The 22939-nt window shown below is 35.9% G+C and overlaps 2 protein-coding genes across 3 annotated transcripts in view; one reads left to right on the forward strand and one right to left on the reverse strand.

Moving 5' to 3' along the window:
- Positions 1-20036, reverse strand: part of LOC137654698 (putative leucine-rich repeat-containing protein DDB_G0290503) — a 95326-nt gene extending 75290 nt beyond the window's left edge. For both annotated transcript variants that reach the window (XM_068388601.1, XM_068388594.1), the window contains exon 1: positions 19905-20036. In XM_068388601.1, coding sequence (XP_068244702.1) covers positions 19905-20001 — 97 coding nt within the window. In that variant the 5' untranslated portion in view covers positions 20002-20036. The remainder of the gene's footprint in view (positions 1-19904) is intronic.
- LOC137644463 (4-hydroxybutyrate coenzyme A transferase) overlaps positions 1-22939 on the forward strand; it is a 321602-nt gene that overhangs the window by 110955 nt on the left and 187708 nt on the right.

The raw sequence follows: 22939 nt of genomic DNA on the forward strand, positions 1-22939 counted from the left end.
TAAGTGTTTATGTGGCGAAGAAGAGTACTTTGAAGGAGATTAGTGACAAAACATGTTAATGTTCGTAATTTAATAAATATTCACACATTTACTGAACTTTTTGATCACCCCTCGTATATATGCGTACATATATATATATATATATATATATATATATATATATATATATATATATATATATATATATATATACATATGTATTTGTATGCATATTTATATATAATTATTTTATTTCTTCATTTACTTATGTATTTATTTTTATTTATTTAAATGGCATGGATATTTGCACATTCGTTATTACTGTCTGCTTAGATGAATAGGAGAAGGGATCATGGTTGGGAGGTATTTGCATTCAAAGCTATATGTGAGAGTATTGGATAATCTCAGCCGTGCCGAAGATGGCTTGGACCTTTTTGGTTGAACTACTCTCTAGGGTTAGGTCATCGGAATTTGGGGGGGATCCAATCCTTTACGTGGGACTCTTGGCTTCTGGCCGGAAGCCCATCATTACAGATATGGGGAGAATGATTCCATATTTTTTGGTCTCAGTCCTAACAGGCGAGTTTAGCTTACACCTGTGCCTCTATACCTGTTTTGGGGCTATCCTTTGGGTATGGTATGGAGTGAACCATCTGGGAAGTATACAATCATTGTGTAAATAATGAAGAATGCAAATTTCCTTTCCATTGTATGGTACTGTCTTAAAATTCTCAAGCAGGTAAACTAACAAAAACTAAAAAGAAAATCCCACCCTTAACTATGGATCCTTCAAACATTGACTCCCCATCCCCTGTATATGCTGACTTCCCCCCCCCCTCCGGGCACTGTTGACGACCTCTGCTAATCTTATTAGGGAACATTCTGTTAATGACCTCGGAACTGGTAAGGACCATTCTACTGATATTCCAAATTCGAGTAATTTGGGTAACACAAGGAAACTTCGAATCCTTCATGTTACCCAAATTCCAATAGAGACAAACTATGATATCTCTCTAAATTATTTCAGGTCTATGGATGCATAAAAGAAATAAGGATGAAACTTGAAGTTGAAAAATGGGATTCATGGATATCTTACAGTAGATATGACGAAACATTTAATGCAGTAAGTAACATGAATAATATTAAAAATGATAACTTGAATTTCATGGCTGTTCTCTGCGATAAGGTACCAAAGGATTTGGATGTATATAGGCCTGCCGACTAGTTGGAAAAAGACGCTGATTTAGTTATGCCTCCCCAGAAAAAGCCAAAACCACCAATGGGGCTTGTTGCTGAATCAAAGGGGGTTACTGAGGATTTATTTCAAAATATGCAAATTAAGTCAGAAAAAGTAGGAAATATAGCACTTGGAGATATATCTCGTTTTGGAAAAAATAGTTTCCTTATCCATGTCAAATTAATCAGGCAATCTGTAAGACTGTCCAACTTAAAAACAATTAGGGATGATATTAAGTTAATGTCAAACCCCACTTAAATTTTAGCTATGGAAGGGAAGTAGTTTTTAACAGAGATCTGGATGAATTTACAGAGAAGGAGATACTGGCCTTGTGTCCACTAAATGTATGGAAAGTTCACAAAGTCCCAGGTACATCAATGATTATCCTTACTTTCCAGGATGCTGATGTACCTTTCCATATTATTATTGAAACGAAATGATTAAAGCAGAAGCCACTGCAATGTTTTAATTGTTTTAAATTTGGACACCCGTCTAATAAAGTTTGCAAAAATGGGAAAATGTGTGGTATTTGCTCCAAATTTTACCATGGAGTATGTGTACTTGGAGAGAGGTGTTTAAATTGCAACTCGAATCATAAATCCACAGACAAGAGCTGCGAGCTGTATAAGTTGGAAGAAGCTGGCCCCAACAAATCTAATTTAGAACATATAAGTGTGGGAGATGCCAAAAGGCTATTAAATAAATCAAATACCTATTCTAAGGCATTAAAATAAAACCCACCTAGTACTGCCAATAGCTCTTTTAAAAGAAATATACCATCTGATAAAATGCTGAATGACAAGGTAAGCATAATACCTTCTGAGCCTTTACCACGTTATTCACAAACTTACAAAGAAAACTAATGTTACTTCTTCGGTTACTGTAACTGACAAATCAAATAAATCAAAACATCAACAGACAAGGGGAACAGTCAGTAAGATAGAAATACTTAAGGAATAGTTTTTAGCAGCTGCTGAGACAATGCTGGTACGGAGACTTCAGGCTTGAGAACATAGCAGAAGGGCAGCTGAAGATCAGATGAAACTGGCACGATGACCGGATTCGAAGACATCAGAAAAGGTGTGGCATCAAAAAGGGACATCAGAGGTCTTCTTCCAAGAATGTGATGATAGCATTGAACTAAGGCAGGCTGTAGGCAGTGTTGGCTACTTCTCGTCACAAACAGGGGTGGGTGGCTGCTTCAATTTGTTTCTTCTTCTCGGCCATAACAGGATCTTTTGGAGATAGGCTTTTGTTGTCTGAAGGGAGGGTTAGAATCTGGCTCTATCAGACTTCTGGTCTTCTCTATTTCTTATCTCGCTAGGACTTGGATCTTATCTGCTTCGGACATAGTTCCTCTCTTGTCTTATGTCCTGTCCTATCTCTCTTGGATAATCTCTTCTTGAAGCTTATATACCCATGTATGAGCGGAGTTAATTACAGTGGGTAGTGGTCATTTCAATAGAAGGCGTTCTTTTTAACAATTCTGCATCTCTATTGGCTTCTTCAAAAACGCCCACTTCAATCACGCCGTGGAAGCTTCTAGAAGAAATTTCTGATGCAATTTGGACCATGTGTTAAGTCGTAACAAAAGGGAAGAACGTGTCCTTCCATGATGACATATATCCTAAACAAGGATTTCCCTCAGGCTCGGTTTCTCAAAATATGCTGACTCCACTAATCAAGATGATGACATCTTGGTCAAAACAGGACAGTTTCCTTATCACGGCAGGCGCTCTCAGTGAGGCTTGGTTTACTTCCAAAGTGTTGATGACAATGAAGTGATGACAGGATTGCCCAAACAGGGCCGTAGTCGAATCTCGTCTCGCCTCGCTGCTCACACTTTGGGAATAGATATTTTTTTCTTTTATTATATTCTTTTAAAAGTATTGTTTATACCCATGACAGTGATGTTATAGCAAACTAAAGGGTCAATATTATATCATCAATTGTGGAAAATGTGAATGTCGGGCTCCTTAATACAGGAGAGCCCACACACTTTCATGTCCAGACAGGTACGTTGTCTTGTACTGACTTATCAATCACAATGTTTAATTGCCTTCTCGACTTCGATTGGAGGACATTAAAGGATTGGCATACTAGTGATCATGCACCAATTATTATAAACACCAACAATGGTCAATCTTTACAGAGATCGCCCCGATGGAATCTTGACAAGGCAGACTGGGTTTATTTGGTGAGCTAAGCGAAATTGAAGGGAATGCAGAACAGTTTGAAAATATTGATGATGCCATAGACTTACTGAATGGAACCCTTCATACAGCAGGAGTTAATTCAATTCCCAAAACAACAGTGCTATTCAAACCAGTCCCCTGGTGGTCTTCAGAACTAACTGGCTTGCACAGAGCCACAAGAAGGCCTTTAACTCGATATCGCAGATGCCATACTGAAGAGAATTTAATTATATACAAGAAATGTAGAGCACGGTTCTGTCATGCCACGAAAAAAGCTAGGTGTCAGTCTTAGGTGTCTTTTGTTTCCTCCATTAACAGTGGAACACCACCATCTTCTTTATGGAGGAAAGTGAGAAAGATAGCTGGCACATTCACCCCCAACCCACCACCAGTGTTGAGGGTGAATAATCAGTATGTGAGAGTAGCAGCCAAAGTCAGCTATGCCGTGGCTGATCATTTCTCATGCATTTTTCATGCAAATGTGAAGAAGCTCTAGGTTACCAGTTTAGGAGTATGAAGAAAAGAAAATTTAAAATTTTGCAACATCAAGGGAAGATTCATCCAATTCTCTTTTTACTGAAAGAGAATGATTCTGCACTTGCTACATGTAATAATACAGCCCCTGGACCCGATGGAATACCATATGTAATGATTAGACATGTACCTGTTGATATCAAGTTATTTATTTTAAGCATTAACAGAATATGGCATGATCATAGTTATCCAAGTATTAGGGAACTTGCCATTATTTCAGCCTTTTTAAAATCCAGAAAGAAGAGGTTTTTAGCTGCAAACTATCGATCAATTACATTGACATCTTGTTTATATAAGTTTATGGAGATGATGGTCAATGCAAGACTGATGTGGTGCTTGTAAAAGAATGGTATTTTATCACCCATCCAGTGTGGGTTTAAGAAAATGCACTCAACGACTGATGTGTTGTTACGACTTGAGTCCTCTGTTTGTGAAGCCTTTGGTTCCAAACAGCACCATGTAACAGTCTTTTTTGACCTTGAAACGGTATATGACACTACATGGAGATATGATATACTTAAAACCATTCATGATTTGGGATTACGAGGAGAGCTACAATTGTTCATTTAATCATTTATTTCGCATAGATTTTTTTCAAGTCAGAGTGGGGGAAACTGTCAGAGAGTAAATGTCAGGAAGAGAGTGGGGGAAACCCTTTCTGAAAGGAAATGTCAGGAAGGAGTTCCCCAGGGTAATGTGCTAAGTGTAACCTTGTTTGCACTAGCTATTAGGCCTAATGGGATATCTTCAGTCATTCATCAAAATACTCTCTCAACACTATTTGTTGATGATCTCTCCATATCATTTGCTGGAGCTAGAATGGCAATGGTTGAGAGAAAATTACAAATCACAATTGCTAAAATCATTCAGTGGGCTGGTATGAATGGGTTCAAGTTTTCGACAAGCAAAACTACTGTTGTTCATTTTTGTCGTATTCGAGAATTACATCCAGACCCGGATATATACATTAAAGGTCAATGGATCTCATGTGTAAGTGAAGCTAGATTTCTAGGATTGGTATTTGATGGTAGACTTACAGGGTTCCTCTCTTGAAAACCTTAAAAGTAAAATGTCTTTAGGCTCAGAATCTTTTAAAAGTTTTATCCCATACATCGCAGAGGGCAGGCCGCAAAACTTTTAAAGTTATACAAGTCCTTGATTTTTTCAAAAATTAGTTATGGATACGAAATATACTCCTCAGCCACCCCAATCCGACTAAAGATTTTAGATTCTTTACATCATGCTGGTATCAGATTGTCCACAGGAGCCTTTAGAACTTCGTCTATCCCAAGCCTCCTTGTTGATGCTGGAGAATTACTTATAGACCTTTACCGGAAGTCTTGTATTGTTTAGTATTGGTTTAGGTTGCAAAGACTCCCTAATTCTTTAGCCTGTCAGACTGCAAACCTTGTAAGGCATTTTAAATATTTTGAGATGCACCCAAAATCTCCTCACCCTTATGGTTTCCGGGTAAAAACATTAGTAGATAGTCTAGATATAGTTAGAAATAAAGTGCTCCCTTGTTGGATATCATTAACCCCAATAACCCTTTAGTTTCAAAGATTTTAGTGGTTTTTTATTATTGAGTGAGGGGTATAACAGTTTGATTTTGTTGGGTTCCAGCATATGTAGGTGTGTTTGGAAATGAAAAGGCAGATTTGCTGGCAAAGAATGCTTCAGCTGAGTTGCTACCAAGAAGGTATCCCATTCATAATAATGATTTTTTACTTAGCATTAAGAAGTTGGTTTATAATAATTGGCAACAACATTGGGATAGTTTGGTTCAAAATAAGATGAAAGAAATATTGAATAGTATATCCCCTTGGAGATATAACATAATGCCCTGAAAGTGGGAGACTACTCTTTGTTGTCTCCGCATTGGTCACATTCGGTTGACACACGAGTTTTTGCTGGGGGCCCAATATCAACCATATTGCGATGACTTTTGGTACCATTGACAGTGAGGCATTTGTTGACCAAATGCCCCACATATAGTATTGAAAGAAATAGATATCTGTTTGAGGCTCGAGGTGAGGATGGCAGGTTCATCTTTGCCAAGATTCTTGGACATGATGTGTCCTACCATGCTATTGGTATTTTTAGCTTTATTTCAGAAGCAGGTCTTCTAAAAAATATAGAACTATTAAAATGACATATTTGCTTTTATGGTTTTATTTGAATATTTTTTTTTCTTTTATTTACAATAAACGATATCGGTGTCAATGACCTTAGATGTCAGGATGCTAAAAGAACCTCAAATTAATCAATCCCCTAACCGTTAGGCATTTTCTTGTTGAATGTCCTAGTTTTACTGATATCAAAGAAAGATTCATCTCTGAAGCTTGCAATGAGGATGGCAGGTACACTATCAACAAAATTCTTGTAGGAGACATTTTATATGATGCCAGTGCCATTTTTAAGTTCATATTGGAAGCTGGCCTTCTTACTCGTTCTTAAATGGTATATGAAATTTTACACGTTTTTATCATCATCTCCTCCTACTTCTACTGACACAAAGGGCCTCGGTTAGATTTCACCAGTCATCTCTATCTTGTGCTTTTAGATCAATACTTATCCATTTATCATTTCTCACTTCATGCTTTATAGTCCTCAGCTATGTAGGCCTTGGTCTTCCAACTCTACTAGTGCCTTGTGGAGACCAGTTAAGTTTCGTGGACTAATCTCTCTTGGGGAGAGTGAAGAACATGCCCAAACCATCTCCATCTATCCCTCACCATGATCTCATCCACATATGGCACTCGAGTAATCTCTCATACTTTCATTTCTAATCCTTTCCTGCCATTTAACTTCAAATATTCTTCTGAGAGCTTTGTTCTCAAATCTATAAAATCTATTGGATAATGCTTCATTGTCATACCGTGACTCATGTTCATACAGAAACACCAACCTCTCTAAACTGATGTATAGCTTGATTTTCATGTCATTTCAGGCGATATGATTTCCAAATTTTACTTAACCTAGCCATTGTATTAGAGATCATATTTCCTAAATATTTAAATGATTTTACCTCATTAATCCTTTCTCCTTCCATTTCATCTTCCATTTCATTTTCCGTTCCCATCATCTCTGTCTTTCTTCTATTCATCTTGAGCCCAACCTCATTTGCTATTTCATGCAGTTTGGTAACCAAGCATTGCAAATCCTGTGGCGTCATCATGTACTCTATGTCAGCTAAGTTTCTGTTACCAGTCTAGTCCAATCCTGCACCATCCCAACTGTTCTATGCATTACAAATTCTATGAGGTTGATAAACAACAAAGGTTACAAAGCATTCCCTTGGAGTACTACACTGTTTACTGGAAATTCATTTGATAGGACTCCGCTAACATTAATTTTGCACTTGTGCTCATGCACAAACTTCATCAAATTTACATATTTATGAGAAATTCCATAATAAAGCAAAATAGGCTGGTGCGCACTATTATAATCCACAAATGCCATCAAAAGTAGATTTCTGTATCCTGCACATTGCTATACATGTCTTAAAATGAAAATTTAATCAGTACAAATTTTACCTTTTCTAAATCCTGCTTTTTCATCTTTCACTTTTTTCGTCAATCTTTCTCTCTAGTCTCTTTTGATAAGCATACTATATATTTTCGGAAGTGTGATGCCTCCGTAATTATTGCAATCAGTCGGATTTAATTTTTTTTTTTTTTTTTTTTTTGCCATTTTCACCCACACTCCTAGCTCCCATTCATAAGGTTTTGCCTCTTCATGCCACAATCTACAAATTAATCTTGTAAATATTTTGGGAGTCACTTCATTTTTTACCAGTTTCATCTCTGCAGTCATTTCATCATATTTAGGGGTTTAAGTTTATTATTATTATTATTATTATTATTATTATTATTATTATTATTATTATTACAAGCTAAGCTATTGCCCTAGTTTGATATTCAAGGTGCCATAAGCTCAAGGACTCCAACAGGGAAAAATAAAATAGCCCAGTGAGGAAAGGGACAAGTTAATAGATAAACTACAAGAGAAGTAATAAACAATCAAAACAAAATATTTTAAGAACAGCAATAACACTTTATTGGATCTTTCATAAGTAAACTAAGAAAGCTTAGAAAAATAAGAGGGAGAGTAATGAGATAGAACAGCATGCCCGAGTGTACCCTCAATCAAAATAACTCTACCCCAAGACAGTGAAAGCCCATAGTACAGAGGCTATGGCACTACACAAGACTAGAGAACAATGGTTTGAATTTTGAGTGTCCTTCTCCTAGAAGAGCTGCTTACCACAACTAAAGAGTTTCTTCTACCCTTACCATGACGAAAGTAACCACTGAACAGCTACAATGCAGTAGTTAACACCTTGAGCAAAGAAGAATTTTTTCGTAATCAGAGTGTTGTCATGTGTTTGAGGACAGAGGAGTATGTGGAAAGAAAAAACCAGACTATGTGTGTATGTGTAGGTGAAGATAAAGTGAGCCGTAACCCAAGAGAGGGATCCATTGTAGAACTCTCTGGCAAGCGAAAGTACCCAATAAGTCTCTACCGGTAGTATCCTAACGGGGGGCTGGTGCCCTGGCCAACCTACTACCTACCAAAATGATAGTTTCGACTTCAAACACTGAATTCATTCATGGGCACATCAAGGTCCTCCTCAGCTTCAGGTATATGAATTAGATTATGCCCTTCATATCTCCTATTCAGGACCTCACTAAAATGTTCCATCCAACGTTGCCTTTCTTCGTCTACTGTTGTTATAACAAATCCATATCTCTTTTTGATGGGTATATGCTACCACTACTTTGCCCCTGTAGAGATTTCATTAACAATTCCATGAGCAATTTTTACATCATAGCCACCCTGAATTTATAGCTTTGTCAGCCTCATCAGCTTTCCTATCTAAATATTCTCTCCAGTCATTCCTGGCCTTTCTCTTGACCTCACTATCAATACTGGAATATTTAGCATGCTCTATCTTGTAATTTTCATTACTTCCTCGAAATCTTTCAACAATAAATTTCTGCCTTTTGTCTCCTTTTTATAGTATTCCAAGTGTCATTTGATATCCATGGCTTTCTCCTTGTAACTGCCTGTCCCCAAACTTCACTTCCAACTGACTGATATATGTTGTTAATATTGCACCATTCTTCGTTAATTGTCTGTTCTTTGTCTCTTATAGTCTCTAAGACTGCAAATCGGTTCCTACATTCAATTGTAAATGTTACTCTGCTCATCTTCTAAAAGCATAGTTGTTTCAAACTTAGGTATTCTATCTACATTTCTGTTGTGCTTTCAGTTTTAATTTCAATGTGGCAATGAGTAACTGGTGATCACTACCAATATCTGCACCTCTATTGCTTCTTACATTTCTCAGAGTCCTCCTTCTCTCTTTATTAATGGCTATGTGATCTATTTGATTTTTCTAATTGCTACATGGGGAATTCCATTTATATTTGTGGATACTCTTGCGCTGCAAAAGAGTACCTCCAATAACAAGATTGTTTGTTTAACGAAAACTTATAAAATGGGCTCCATTTTCCTTTGCAACTTCGTCAAGACCTTCAACACCCATCACATTCTCTATACCTCAATTATTCCCTCCAACTTTAGCATTGAAGTCACCAATCTCAATTTTTTTATCTCTCTCTAGGATCTATGTTATGATGCCAAATAATCAATAATTATTCATTCATTCTATTTGAGATCCTTGACGTAGGGTCGTTAGAGAAAGATCATTTAATAGCATTGGTTGCAGCAGTAAACTGATAGAATATTAATAAATGTATAATGAACTTCCGTTTCGATCCTATTATTTCTAGTTGTTCTATTGTATACTGTATATATATATATATATATATATATATATATATATATATATATATATATATATATATATATATATGGACATGAGTCATAGTATGACAATGAAACAGTCTCCAATAGATTTATTAGATTTGAGAACAAAGCCCTCAGAAGGATATTGGGAGTTAAATGCCAGGACAGGATTAGAAAGGAAACTATAAAGAGAGATTACTCGAGTGCCATATGTGGATGAGATCATGATGAGGAGTAGGTGAAGATGGTTTTGTCATGCTCTTCGCACTCTCCAAGAGAGATTAGTTCACCAAACCTTCAGCTGGGCTCCACAAGGCACTAGAAGAATTGGAAGACTCAGGCCTACATGGCTGATGATTTTGGAGCGCGAAGTAAATGATGATGAATAAAGAAGTATTGAATTAAAAGTCTAAAATAGAGACGACTGGCGAAATCTAACCGATGCCCTTTGCGTCAATAGGCGTAGGAGGAGGTGATGATATATATATATATATATATATATTATATATATATATATATATATATATATATATATATATATATATATATATATAATTTAGACGGTTTACCAGTTGAAACTATTCAAGTGTTTGGAGGATAGTTATTGGAATGGTAGAATGGTAGAAGTCCTTCTAGAATTGTTGGTTCGAGTGGTATGCATTCAATGTCATTTTCTAAACATTAATATTGGACCTAAACACTCTTAGAAATTAAACCGTTAGAGAGAGATTAGGCAAATGGATATCTCGCATTCAAGATATCTCAGAACTGAATTCAGATTTTACCGAAAAAAAAAAAATGGAGTATTTTACCTCGGTTGCCTTCAGTGCTGAATAATCTCCCTCAACTCCAACATCGAGCTGTTGCCTTTTCCCTTTTATTATAGTCTTATTGTTTTGCTTATGTAGAGGCTGTTCAACGTGTAGTCCAGAGTGATGAATGAGAATTAGAATGATGATAGGAGTAATTAATAAGTGAGGAATTGCTATTAAGGTCCATCTACATATGAATGTTGAAGCTGGAGATGTTATGTAACTCGATTACGGACTCTGTGACTTTCTTTTTATACTTTAAATAACTTAAACTTTAACAGGATTGTTGGTTAAACGGTTTTATGAGGACCTCAAATAGACGGCATTGTGAGTCTTAAGACATTTAATCAACAAGGATATCCTTAAAACCTCATTGCAATTTATGATTGCGAGAAGAAAAAGCCTTGGGTTGTACCCAGCAACTGTTCTGTCCATCTATACTGTATAGTCCAAACGTATTCACTACTATGTATAAGTTTGTAAAAACGAATCTATATGAACAGCCAATTGTTTTCTTTTAACGATATTAACGGAAGTTTTCATTCATATGTAAAATACTTTAGCCCAGCTTGTTATATAAAGAGGAAACAACGCACAATCACTCACGAATATGTGACTTCCAAATTTGCGAAAAAAAAAGAAAAAAAGACAAAGGCAAAGTTGAACTGTGCGAAGGAACACTGGCGTTTTGACGTTCACGTTCCATTTTACGTGACGACGGTAATGTGTATTTTCATGGCTTACTAAATATGACGTTTGTTGTTAAGGCTGCATTACAACAAGGAGCAGGGTTCTGATGAAGTACAATTGACAGAGAGAGAGAGAGAGAGAGAGAGAGAGAGAGAGAGAGAGAGAGAGAGAGAGAGAGAGAGAGAGAGAGAGAGAGAGAGAGAGAGAGAGAGAATCTCTTTGTATATGATATGTAGACGCATATATATGCATATTTGATTGGCGCCATGACTGTTATCATCCTCCTATTTTAGCAATGTTTATGACGTCAATTTCTGGTAGAACGGTTTTACCCATGGGTATTCAAGAGGATTGTTTATGTGCCATCGATGTTAATCCAAGTACTAACCACTTCAGACATTGCTTAACTTTATCGAACTTGATACCGTGTCGGGAATAGGGTACGTTCACGCATACACTCACTCATATACAGTATATATCATAATCATCATCAGTCGTTAGTAGTCCATTGCAGAACTAAGGCCTCAGACATGTCCTTCCACTTGCGTCTTATCTGTTTATGGTCTTTTCTATGCTAGTCCACAGCCGCAAACTTTCTTAGTTCGTCAATCCATCGTCTTTTCTTCCTTTCCCTGCTTTTTTTTTTTTTTTTTTTTTTTTTTTTTTTTTTTTTTTTGTGCAATCTCTAGGGACCCAGTCTGCTATTCTAAATGTCAAACTATTATATATCATTCTCATTATATGTCCTGCCCATGTCTGTTTTTTCTTACATATTGTGAGAACATCCTCTACTTTACTTTTGCCCTCGTATTTATGTTGCTCTTTTTCTGTCTCTTAGTGTTAATCCCATCATTATTCTTTCCCGAGCTCTTTGAGTTGTAAGTACCTTTTTATACTAAGTCTAAGGCTTTAGTAAGGCTTCAAGTTTTCGATACATAAGGTAATACTGGTAGGACCATCTGATTAGATACTTTTCCATTAAGAGAAAGGGCCATTTTAGTTTCCATAATCTCATTTTGATTACCAAATGCTCTCCATCCCATGCTTATCCTTTTAATTTCAGTCTCGTGTCCTTGGGAAGTACTGAAATATGTATATTCATTAACAATCTCTAAAAGCTCGTCCATAACTCTTTATTTGTTGTCTCTGCATTTTCATTGAACATTATCTTAGTTTTACTCATATTCATTTTCAGTCCTACATTTCTGCTTTCTCTATTCAAATCTTCTATCAGCTTTTGCCATTCTTCCCGTGATTCACTGGACAACTGTGTCATCTGCAAATCTTAATTTGTTAAACTATTCCCCATTCATTCCTTCATTTGCTGTATACATATTCTTAAACGTTTATTCAAGGCAGGGTGTGATTAGTCTAGGAGAGATGTGGCCTCCCTGTCTAGCTCCTTTCTCAATCTGAATTTTTTCACTATCTTTATGTAGTTTTAGAATTTCTTTACTTTCTGTATAGATATCCTCAAGTGTTCTAGCATAAGATTCCTCTATTTTTTCACATAAGCCATGTTTATATACATCATATATATATATATATATATATATATATATATATATATATATTTACATATATATATATATATATATTTACACATATATATATATATATATATATATATATATATATATATAATATCTGTTTACTAGTTTGCATTTTGGCTTTCGAAAAGGCCTTGAAGCATGTGATGTCCTCCTTACAATTTCCAATGCTGTATAGAAATTCCTTGATTGTGGTTGGGAAGCTCGTATGATTGGCCTTGATTTTAGTGCTGCTTTTGACTGTGTTTGATTCCCTTGTTTTCAAACTCAAGCAGCTGTGAGCAGGTGGGTCTTTTCTTAGTATCATTATTGAATTTTGGAGTAATAGATAGCAAAGAGTTATTGTTGATGGACACCATAGTGAGTATAGGAATGTGAAGTCTGCTGATCCTCAGGGTAGTGTTCTTGGCCTATTACTTTTCCTACTGTATACACATGATATGTGGTTTGGCCTAGAGTGCAAGCTCATTACATATGCAGATGATGCTTTTTACATCAATTTCATCTCCTGAATGTAGATTTAGGATTATTATTATTATTATTATTATTATTATTATTATTATTATCATTATATTTACATGCTAGGTTATAACCCGAGTTGGAAAAGCAAGATGCTATTAGCCCAAGATCTCCAACAGGAAAAAATAACACAGTGAGGAAAGGAAACAAGGAAATAAATAAACTACAAGTGAAGAATAAATTATCAAAGTAGAATATTTCAAGAACAGTAACAACATTAAATTAGATCCTTTACACACAAACTATAAAAACTTCAAAAAACAATAGGAAGAGAATAAGATAGAGCAGCATGCCCGAGAGTATCCCCAAACAAGAGAACTCTAATCCAAGACAGTGGAAAGCCAAGGTACAGAGGCTATGGCATTATCCAAGACTAGAGAACAATGGTTTGATTTTGGAATGTCCTCCAAGAAGAGCTGCTTATCATAGCTAGAGTCTCTTCTGCCTTTAGCAATAGGAAAGTAGCCTCTGAACAATTAAATTGCAGTAGATAACCCCTTGAGCGAAGAAGAATCGTTTGGTAATCTCAGTGTTGTCAGGTGTATGAGGACAGAGGAGAATGAGGTAAGAATAGGCCATACTATTCAGTGTATGTGTAGGCAAAGACAAAATGAGCCGTAACCAGAGGGATGAATCCAGTGTAGTACTCTCTGGCCACTGAAAGGACTCTAGCGGCAGTATCTTAATGGGTGGCTGGTGCCCTGGCCAACTTACTACTTGCTGAATCCCTTGATAAAAGTCTAGCTAAAATTAGTGCATGGTGCAGATTATGGGGCATAAAGTTGAACCCTAACAAAACTCTAAGTATGATGTATGTTGATTGCTCCTCAACATCCAGATGTATACATTGATAATTTTTCTTTAACTATATACAACTTCAAAATTTGAGTTGAGATTCTTGATTTCAAATTTACTTTTGAAAAACATATTCAATCTGATTCATCTTTAATTGCAAAAAAATTGAAATATTGAGAAAGTCGTCAGATTTTCATTAATCAATCTGTTGTGAAGAAATTTTATAATTCAATCTACCTTGTTTCGAGTATTGTTCTCGTGTGTGGTCTTCAGGAACTGTCTCTCATCTTAATTTGTTGGACAAAATTGATTAAGAATGGTGTGATATTAAGAACATTTATCAGCCAGTTTGTAGTGAAATTATGAGACATGTAGTTACAAGGAGAAAGCTATGGATATCAAATGATACTTGGGATACTATAAAAAAGAAACAGACAAATATTTGTTGTTGAAAGGTTTCGAGGACATAATGAAAATTACATGGTAGAGCATGCTAAGTATTCCCGTATTGATAGTGAGGTCAAAAGAAAAGCCAGGAATGACTGGAGAGAATATTTAGACAAGAGCAGATGAGGCTGACAAAGCTAGGAATTCAGGGAGTGGCTATGGACTAAGAATTGCTTATAGAATTATTATTGAAAACTACACAGGGGCAAAGAAGAAGAAGCATGTACCCATAAAAAGGAGATGGGTCTGTTATAACAACAGTAGATGAAGAAAGGCAACGTTGGATGGAACATTGAGGTCATGAATAGAATATATGAAGAGAATAATTTGAATGATATACCTGAATGAATCCAGTGTGTTTGAAGTCGAAGCTATTATTAAAAAACACAAGAGATGGTAGTAGGTTGGCCAGGGCACCGGCCACCCGTTGAGATACTACCACTAGCGAGTTATGGGATCCTTTGACTGATCAGACAGTACTAAATTGGTTCCTTCTCTCAGGAGTTATGGGATTCTTTGACTGGCCAGACAGTACTACATTGGTTCCTTCTCTCTGGGTACGGTTCCTTTTCCCTTTGCCTACACACACACACACACACCGAATAGTCTGCCTATTCTTTACATATTCTCTTCAGTCCTCATACACCTGATAACACAGAGATTACCAAACAATTCTTCACCCACTTTAGCTATGGTAAGCAGCTCTTCTAGGAGAAGGACACTCCAAAATCAAACCATTGTTTTCTTGTCTTGGGTAGTGCCATAGCCTCTGTACCATGGTCTTCCACTGTCCTGGGTTAGTGTTCTCTTGGTTGAGGCTACACTTGTGCACACTATTCCATCTTGTTTCCCTCCCTCTTTGTTTTGTTAAAGTTTTTATTGTTTATATAGGAGATATTTAGTTTGTTATTTTTCTTAAAATATTTGATTTTTCCTTTTTTCCTTTACTCACTGGCTATTTTCCCTGTTGGAGCCCCTGGGCTTATAGCATCCTGCTCTTCCAACTAGGGTTGTGGCTTAGCAAGTAATAATAATAATAATAATAATAATAATAATAATAATAATAATAATAATACGATAGAATAACTGCCGAGATGATGAAAAGTTGAGATATGAACAAGCAGGATTTAGAAAAGTGCACCCGGCCAATTTTGTGGAGTTCTGTGTTATAATGGAGTTCTGTTAAACATGTGAATTTGATTGTCAGTTCATGAGCATAGCAAGTGCGAAGTTAATGTTAGTGGAGCCTTGTGAAATGAATTTCCAGTGAACAGTGGAGTAGTCCAAGGGAATTTGTTGTTACCTGTTGTTTATCCTCATGGATTTTGTAATGCTTAGAACAGTTGATGACTGCGGAGAAGGATTGGACTGGATTGGTAATAGGAAATTAGCTGACTTTAGAGTATGCTGATGATGGTGTCCTAATTAGGAGAACATCACAGGATTTGCAATGCTTGCTTATCAGAATGCATCAAATATCACATGAGGCTGGGCTCAAGATAAATAGAAGAAAGACTGCGATGATGAGAACGGAATATGCAATGGAAAATGAAATAGCATTGGAAGGAGAAAAGATTGATGAGGTAGAATCGTTTGAATCTCTAATACGGTGCCTTTAGAATTGGAGTCTAATGAATGATTGAAAAAAAAAGCAAATCAGACAATGGCTAGGTTAAGTAAAATTTGGAAATCGAATCGTCTGAAATTAGATATAAAAAGTCAGGCTATATATCAGTTTAGTGAGATTGGTGTTACCGTATGGACATGAGTCATGGTATGACAGTGAAGCAATATCCAACAATTTTTTTTTTTTTAGATGTGAGAACAAAGCTCTCAGAGAAATTACTCGGGTGCTATATGTGGATGAGATCATTGTGAGGGGTAGATGGAGATGGTTTGGGAATGCTCTTCGCACTCCCCATGAGAGATTAGCTCATCAAACTTTCACTTTGGTTCCTCAAGGCAGTAAAAGAGTTGGAAGGCCTCGGCCTACATGGCTGAGGACTATGAAACATGACGTTGGAGATGATGAATGGAGAAGTATTGAATTAAAAGGTCAACATAGAGATGACTGGTGAAATCTATCTGAGGCCCTTTGCGTCAATAGGCGTAGGAGGTGGTGGTGATGATTAACTTTCTAACCAGTTTCTGAAACTGCTGTTCAGTTAGTTCTTTATGCATAAGATGTTTCATAAATCTGGCCATCCTTTGCATTTAGATCTCCGCAGACTGTACCATCTTGTAAGTATTACTACTCCAGATATGCATTTAATTCTAACACGGTTGCCTTCCCCGCTATAAAGTTCAACGCTACACTATTCTTGAAGTTTTATTCCAGCTGTGATGAAATTGTGAAATGATGTTCCTAATCCGGCAGTTGAATCGGTGGAACTTCAGCTGTTCTAACTCGTAGCAAATGTTTTTATGTTGTACAGGCTGACATGTGTCTTCGTAGTTTATATATGACAGATTTATTTTAACGTTATTACTGATCCTAATATATTTTATATTCTTTATTCGCTATTTTTCAAATAGTTTATTTATTTCCTTATTTCCTATACTCACTGGACTATTTTCCCCCGTTGAAATATATTTATATATATATATATATATATATATATATATATATATATATATACACACACATATATATATGTGTGTATATATATATATACATATATATATATATATATATATATATATATTTATTTATTTATATATATACATATATGTATATGTATATATGTATATATATATATGTATACATATACATATATATACAGTATATATATATATATATATATATATATATATATATATATAATATATATATATATATGTATATTCAAATAAGCCATATATATTTTTGATACATTAATGTCTGGATTCTCTTAACGACCTCGGGATCAGAGCCCCAGGCGAAATCACACAAAGACAAGAGCTTGGCTCCGGCCGGGAATCGAACCCTGGTCGGCAAGCTTGTATAGACAGTGATTGGACACGAAGTCACTGTCTATACAAGCTTGCCGACCAGGGTTCGATTCCCGGCCGGAGCCAAGCTCTTGTCTTTGTGTGATTTCGCCTGGGGCTCTGATCCCGAGATCGTTAAGAGAATCCAGACATTAATGTATCAAAAATATATATGGCTTATTTGAATATGAAAAAAACACGTAAAAATGTGCAAAATTTATCATATATGTATATATATATGTATATATATATGCGTATATATATATATATATATATATATATATATATATACATATACATATGAATATATAGACATATTTATATATACATATATATGTATGTATGTATGTGATATATATATATATATATATATATATATATATATATATATATATATATATATATATATATATGACCATTCAAAAAATCAAAGTTTGACTTCTTACAAGTTTATAGTTATCTAACTTTAAGGTTTCTGACCTTCGAAACACCGTGCACTCCCAGAGTCTGTTTGTGACATATCCTAGTTCATGATATTTGATTTTATTAAATAGTATGTGAACATTGAAAATTTGTATGTTACCGATCGTCGAGCTTTGCTTTTTCTCGGAGTGGTAAATCCACATGGGAATCCTTTTCCTCGCAAGGTATCCTGTTTACCCCTATATCTTCGGCTTTCCCCCTTTTATCGTAAACATGTTTATTTCTATTCTATGTTACTTTTAGTCACTCATTTTCGGTATAAACAAAAATCTTGAGACGCCTTATAAATTCAGCGTTCTTTTAAGGTAACAAATCTTTGAGGCAAATACAAATAGGTTACCGGTTCAATGAAGTCGCTTAGTAATTAAATACATGGGTGTAGGTTATCGAATAAATTAATTTTCCATATTATGTGCAAATATAGATTGTGGTATCCTGATTATCACCACATCCTTGGAAAAAAAAAATATCCTTTCCCTATTCTAATTTAGATGTTATGCTTGGCACAGGCTTACACAGTTCGGTTTTTGATCAGCTCTCTTCCTTTAAATATCCTTTCTAACTGTATCAATGAAAGAACCGCATATTCATGATATCTTGCAAATGGTGCTATAGATCTTGTCTTACACAAGAAAAAGCCGACCCCCAGAGAGTATCAATATGGGTTAAGTTTAATCATACATTGACTGATTAATGGTAATTCGAATTTAATGCTATCAACCGGATTAGTGGGTAGGAGGCAAGCAGGGTTAAACTCGCTGCTAAGCAAGACAATGAGTCCTGAAATAGAGGTAGCACTTAGGTTCCAAGTTTTTTAAGAACCTCTGGTGGCATGATTGATAGGCATCGTACCTTTCATTTGGAGTTCTATTTCATATATATATATATATATATATATATATATATATATATATATATATTATATATATATATATATATATATATATATATATATATATATATATATATATATATACACACACATATATAGCTAACCGAATCCCTTTGCGCCAATAGGCGTAGGAGATGATGATGATGATATATATATATATATATGTATATATATATATATATATCATTAATTAGTTCCATCTTTTTTATTCTTTATTTTCTTGAACACTAATAATAACAAGCATTATGCATAAGTAGATACCACGTATCTCTTATCATCAGATCATAATTATATATATATATATATATATATATATATATATATATATATATATATATATATATATATATATATATATATATATATATATATTATAAATATATTTATTTATTTATATATATTTATATATGTATATATATATATATATACTGTATATATATATATATATATATATATATATATATATATATATAAGCTACAAACTACACCTAAATTTATCAACATTGTTAGTACCCGAACAATTGATTTTTTTTTTTTTGCGACGAGTATTTTATTATTTGCATTGCCAAATTCTTTTAAATGGCTGCTTGTTTGTTTGGTGGCCTTGGGTGGCGATTGTGAACAAGTTTTAAAGAATATTTACTTTAGTGTATCATGAACACTGACCAATCGCTTTTATATATTATTTATTTGCAATGCAGACATCGTATGTATGTATTTGACACATGACGAACGGGGAAAAGCGAAAACCAGCGAATGACTACAGTATTTCATATGAACCTCCATCTATCAGTGCTTTTTGGGGTATATTCTAAATCACCCAAAAAATTGAATGCACGAAAATGGCCCAATTTGAGGTATGTATTTTTCAACACTACTACTGTCAGCCTGTAATATAACCATCATTTGATAAAATAACCATGGAAACTAATGATGAAAAAAGATAGAATAATAAGGTTACTCGTAATATAAGGTCAGATTCCTTACCTCTTTCTGATTCCCAGGGAGAGAGACCCTGGTGTAACGTCTCTCCTTCAAGTTGAGACTTCAATGACTTGTTTGGTGAGCTCTCTGCGACTTTCATCAAATAGCCTTCTTCCCGACAACAATGTGCGACTGTCTTTTATGGGTCGGGGGGTGGGGATGTAACAAACTGGGATTCCCGTTAATTTTTTGCAACTGTTATGAATGTGTTCTTTGCATTACTAGGAAGTGGAAAAATTATGTCGTCAATTATTTCATTAAGCTCTAATTGAAAAGTTAAATTTGGCCGAAAACTCTACATTGCCCAAGTTTCATTTTAAAAATCGAAGTACCAGAATGTTCAATTTTGTTTATCTAAAGTTTTTGTGCGCAAATATACATTCAGAACTACCAATGTATTCATTGCAGAAGGCTTGTTTACCTGTAAGACAAAATTAGCAGATTTTGTTATAAGCTTTTCATCAACTATTCCACTAACGACACAAACCAACACGTGATGTCACTTTTTGCTTTTCCAGAAGATGACCAATGTTGAATCACATCCGACTTTTTACATGATAGTTAAGGCCTTAGAATAATAAATATACATCTATATTCACCCAAGGGGACCCATAAATCTGGTATGTTGCATTAAGCAGTCACATTCAGTGTCAGGAGCCATTCGTGATCCAGTGACTGAACCATCAAAAGAAGTATAAGATAAGTCCCTTCAGTTTTTATATGAAACAGGGCAGTATGGAGATGCTGAATATTTCCAGATCAGCAGACAATTCCAAGAATATACTGCCACGGATCTGAAAGAAAAGAAAACAAAGTGGTACAGAAAATGTTATGGGTCAACATTTCACAGTGGTCACCTAGAACGATACCAGAAGGCCTGCCAACAAGGAGAGAGTCAACATCATCAAAAGAGAACCTTCCTCTGCAGCTGCAACTAGGGTACCAGACTGCTGAAAGCAAGACTCCTTACTTCATACATTCAGCAACATTTCCTTTCAATGCAAGCCTGTGTTTCTTCTGCCAACAAGACAACAAAAAACCAGTTCATAAGGTGCGTATTTTCAGTGCAAGTAAACAACAGAAAAATGCTGCTGATGCCAGCAAGAATCAGAATTGGAAGGTACAGGGGAGTGCTACTATCACTGAGGATGATGATTGTGCTATTGATGTTATCACATCTCATGCTAGGTTCAGAAGGTTCAGCGAGGTGCAGCCAGCAGCAGTGAGGACAAAGAGCTTTTACAGCAGTAAGGAAGTCAATGAAACACATACTGGATGATCAAGTAAATGAGCTTAAGGATGATAGGTCACTATTCGCTTGCATGTTGATTGTTTTATGCTCATGCCCTAAGATCAATCTCAAAGAGGGCATTGGTCAGCAGGAGTTTACTGCCTTCCCACGAGCCTTGTTCACAGTGAGTGGGGAACTCCTGCCAAGCACAGACAAGAGCAAGCTAAATGCTATACTTGAGGTGCTGTCAAACAAGACTGATGGTGATCTGCAACCAGATGTCACTAATGATATTGCTTTATTACCACCAAGGAAGGTGACTGGCATTGATGAAATGGCAGTTGTCTAGGCAATGGGTAAATCTCCTAGGGCCATGACATGTGCTTAATGGGCTGACTACTTCACAGATACACTGATCTGCAGGTGCTGCAACTATTATGAGGTCTATCTAGTCCATGACCGTTATGATCTTCCCACTTCACTGAAGGAGGCTACAAGAGAGATGGCAGGTTGGAAAGCCAGCCACTGCTTATCATGTTGCCAATAACACACCAGTTGATAAAGTGTGAGCAAAGCAGTTCTTGTCTAGCATCACAACCCAAGATGAACTGACGGTTTATCTTCCAAAGAAAGTACTCCACCATTTGGAGGGTAGGCCCAGTCTTCAAAGTTACTTCATGGCAGGGGGCACTCGCAAACTCTATGGATGTTCAACATCTCTGCAGCTCTCATGAAGAAGCTGACACAAGCATTATTTTCCACAGTCTGTATGCTGCTCGAAGAGGAACAACAGAAAATTACATTCAATCACCTGACACTGATGTGTTTGTCCTTGCAACCCCCCATTACTATCACCTCTGGACACTAGTTAGTGGAACCAAAAGAGAGTAACAATGCTAGTAAATGCTAAAGACCTACTAGGACTTCATGCCTTCTCTGAAGCAGACATAATAGGCTGATTTGTTAGCAAAGGGAAGCTTATCTGATGGCAGGCACTGGGAAGATGTTCCATGGCAGTGATATCTGCGTTTGCTGCCTTAGGAATCTCCGAGGAGCTTGGAGTTGACACTGAACGTGCCATAGGGAAATTTGTTTGCCTGCTCTGACCCTTATATAACTTTGGTGGATGTTAGTGAACTCAGGTGAAAGCTTTTCACCAAGAAACAACTGGAAGCTCAAAAGCTACCTCCGAGGAGCCTTACATGAAGTCATTGCCCAAGCTCATTACTAGGCCATGGTATAGTATCAAGATGACATTCCCCACCCTCAGCTACCACCAGCATCAACCTATGGGTGGAAGGAAGAAAGGGGATAGACTAATGCCAATCCCAACTAGGGATTCTCTAGCCCCAGGCACAGTTACTTATCTCATCAAATATGGATGCAAGATAATCAGTTGCAAGTCTCATTTTTCCTGTTGATCTCAGGGCCTCAACTGCTTACAGATGTGCATGTGTGGAGCTGATGAAGAGGTGTGAACTAATATCAGCCAGGTACTCATAGAAATTGATGAGGAAGGAGGAGAGAATCCCTCCACCTAATAAGACTAAACCTGCGGTAAAACATCGACATTATTATTATTATTATTATTATTATTATTATTTGCTAAGCTACAACCCTAGTTGGAAAAGCTGGATACTATAAGCTTAAGGACTCCAACAGGAAAAGTAGCCCATAGAGGAAATTAATTAAGGAAATAAATGAACTACAAGAGCAGTAATGGACAATTAGAATGACATATTTTAAGACCAATAACAACATTGAAATAAATCCTTCATATATAAACTATGGAGGAAAAGAAAAAGGA

This window comes from Palaemon carinicauda, chromosome 1 (assembly GCF_036898095.1).
Source record: "Palaemon carinicauda isolate YSFRI2023 chromosome 1, ASM3689809v2, whole genome shotgun sequence".
Taxonomy (NCBI): domain Eukaryota; kingdom Metazoa; phylum Arthropoda; class Malacostraca; order Decapoda; family Palaemonidae; genus Palaemon; species Palaemon carinicauda.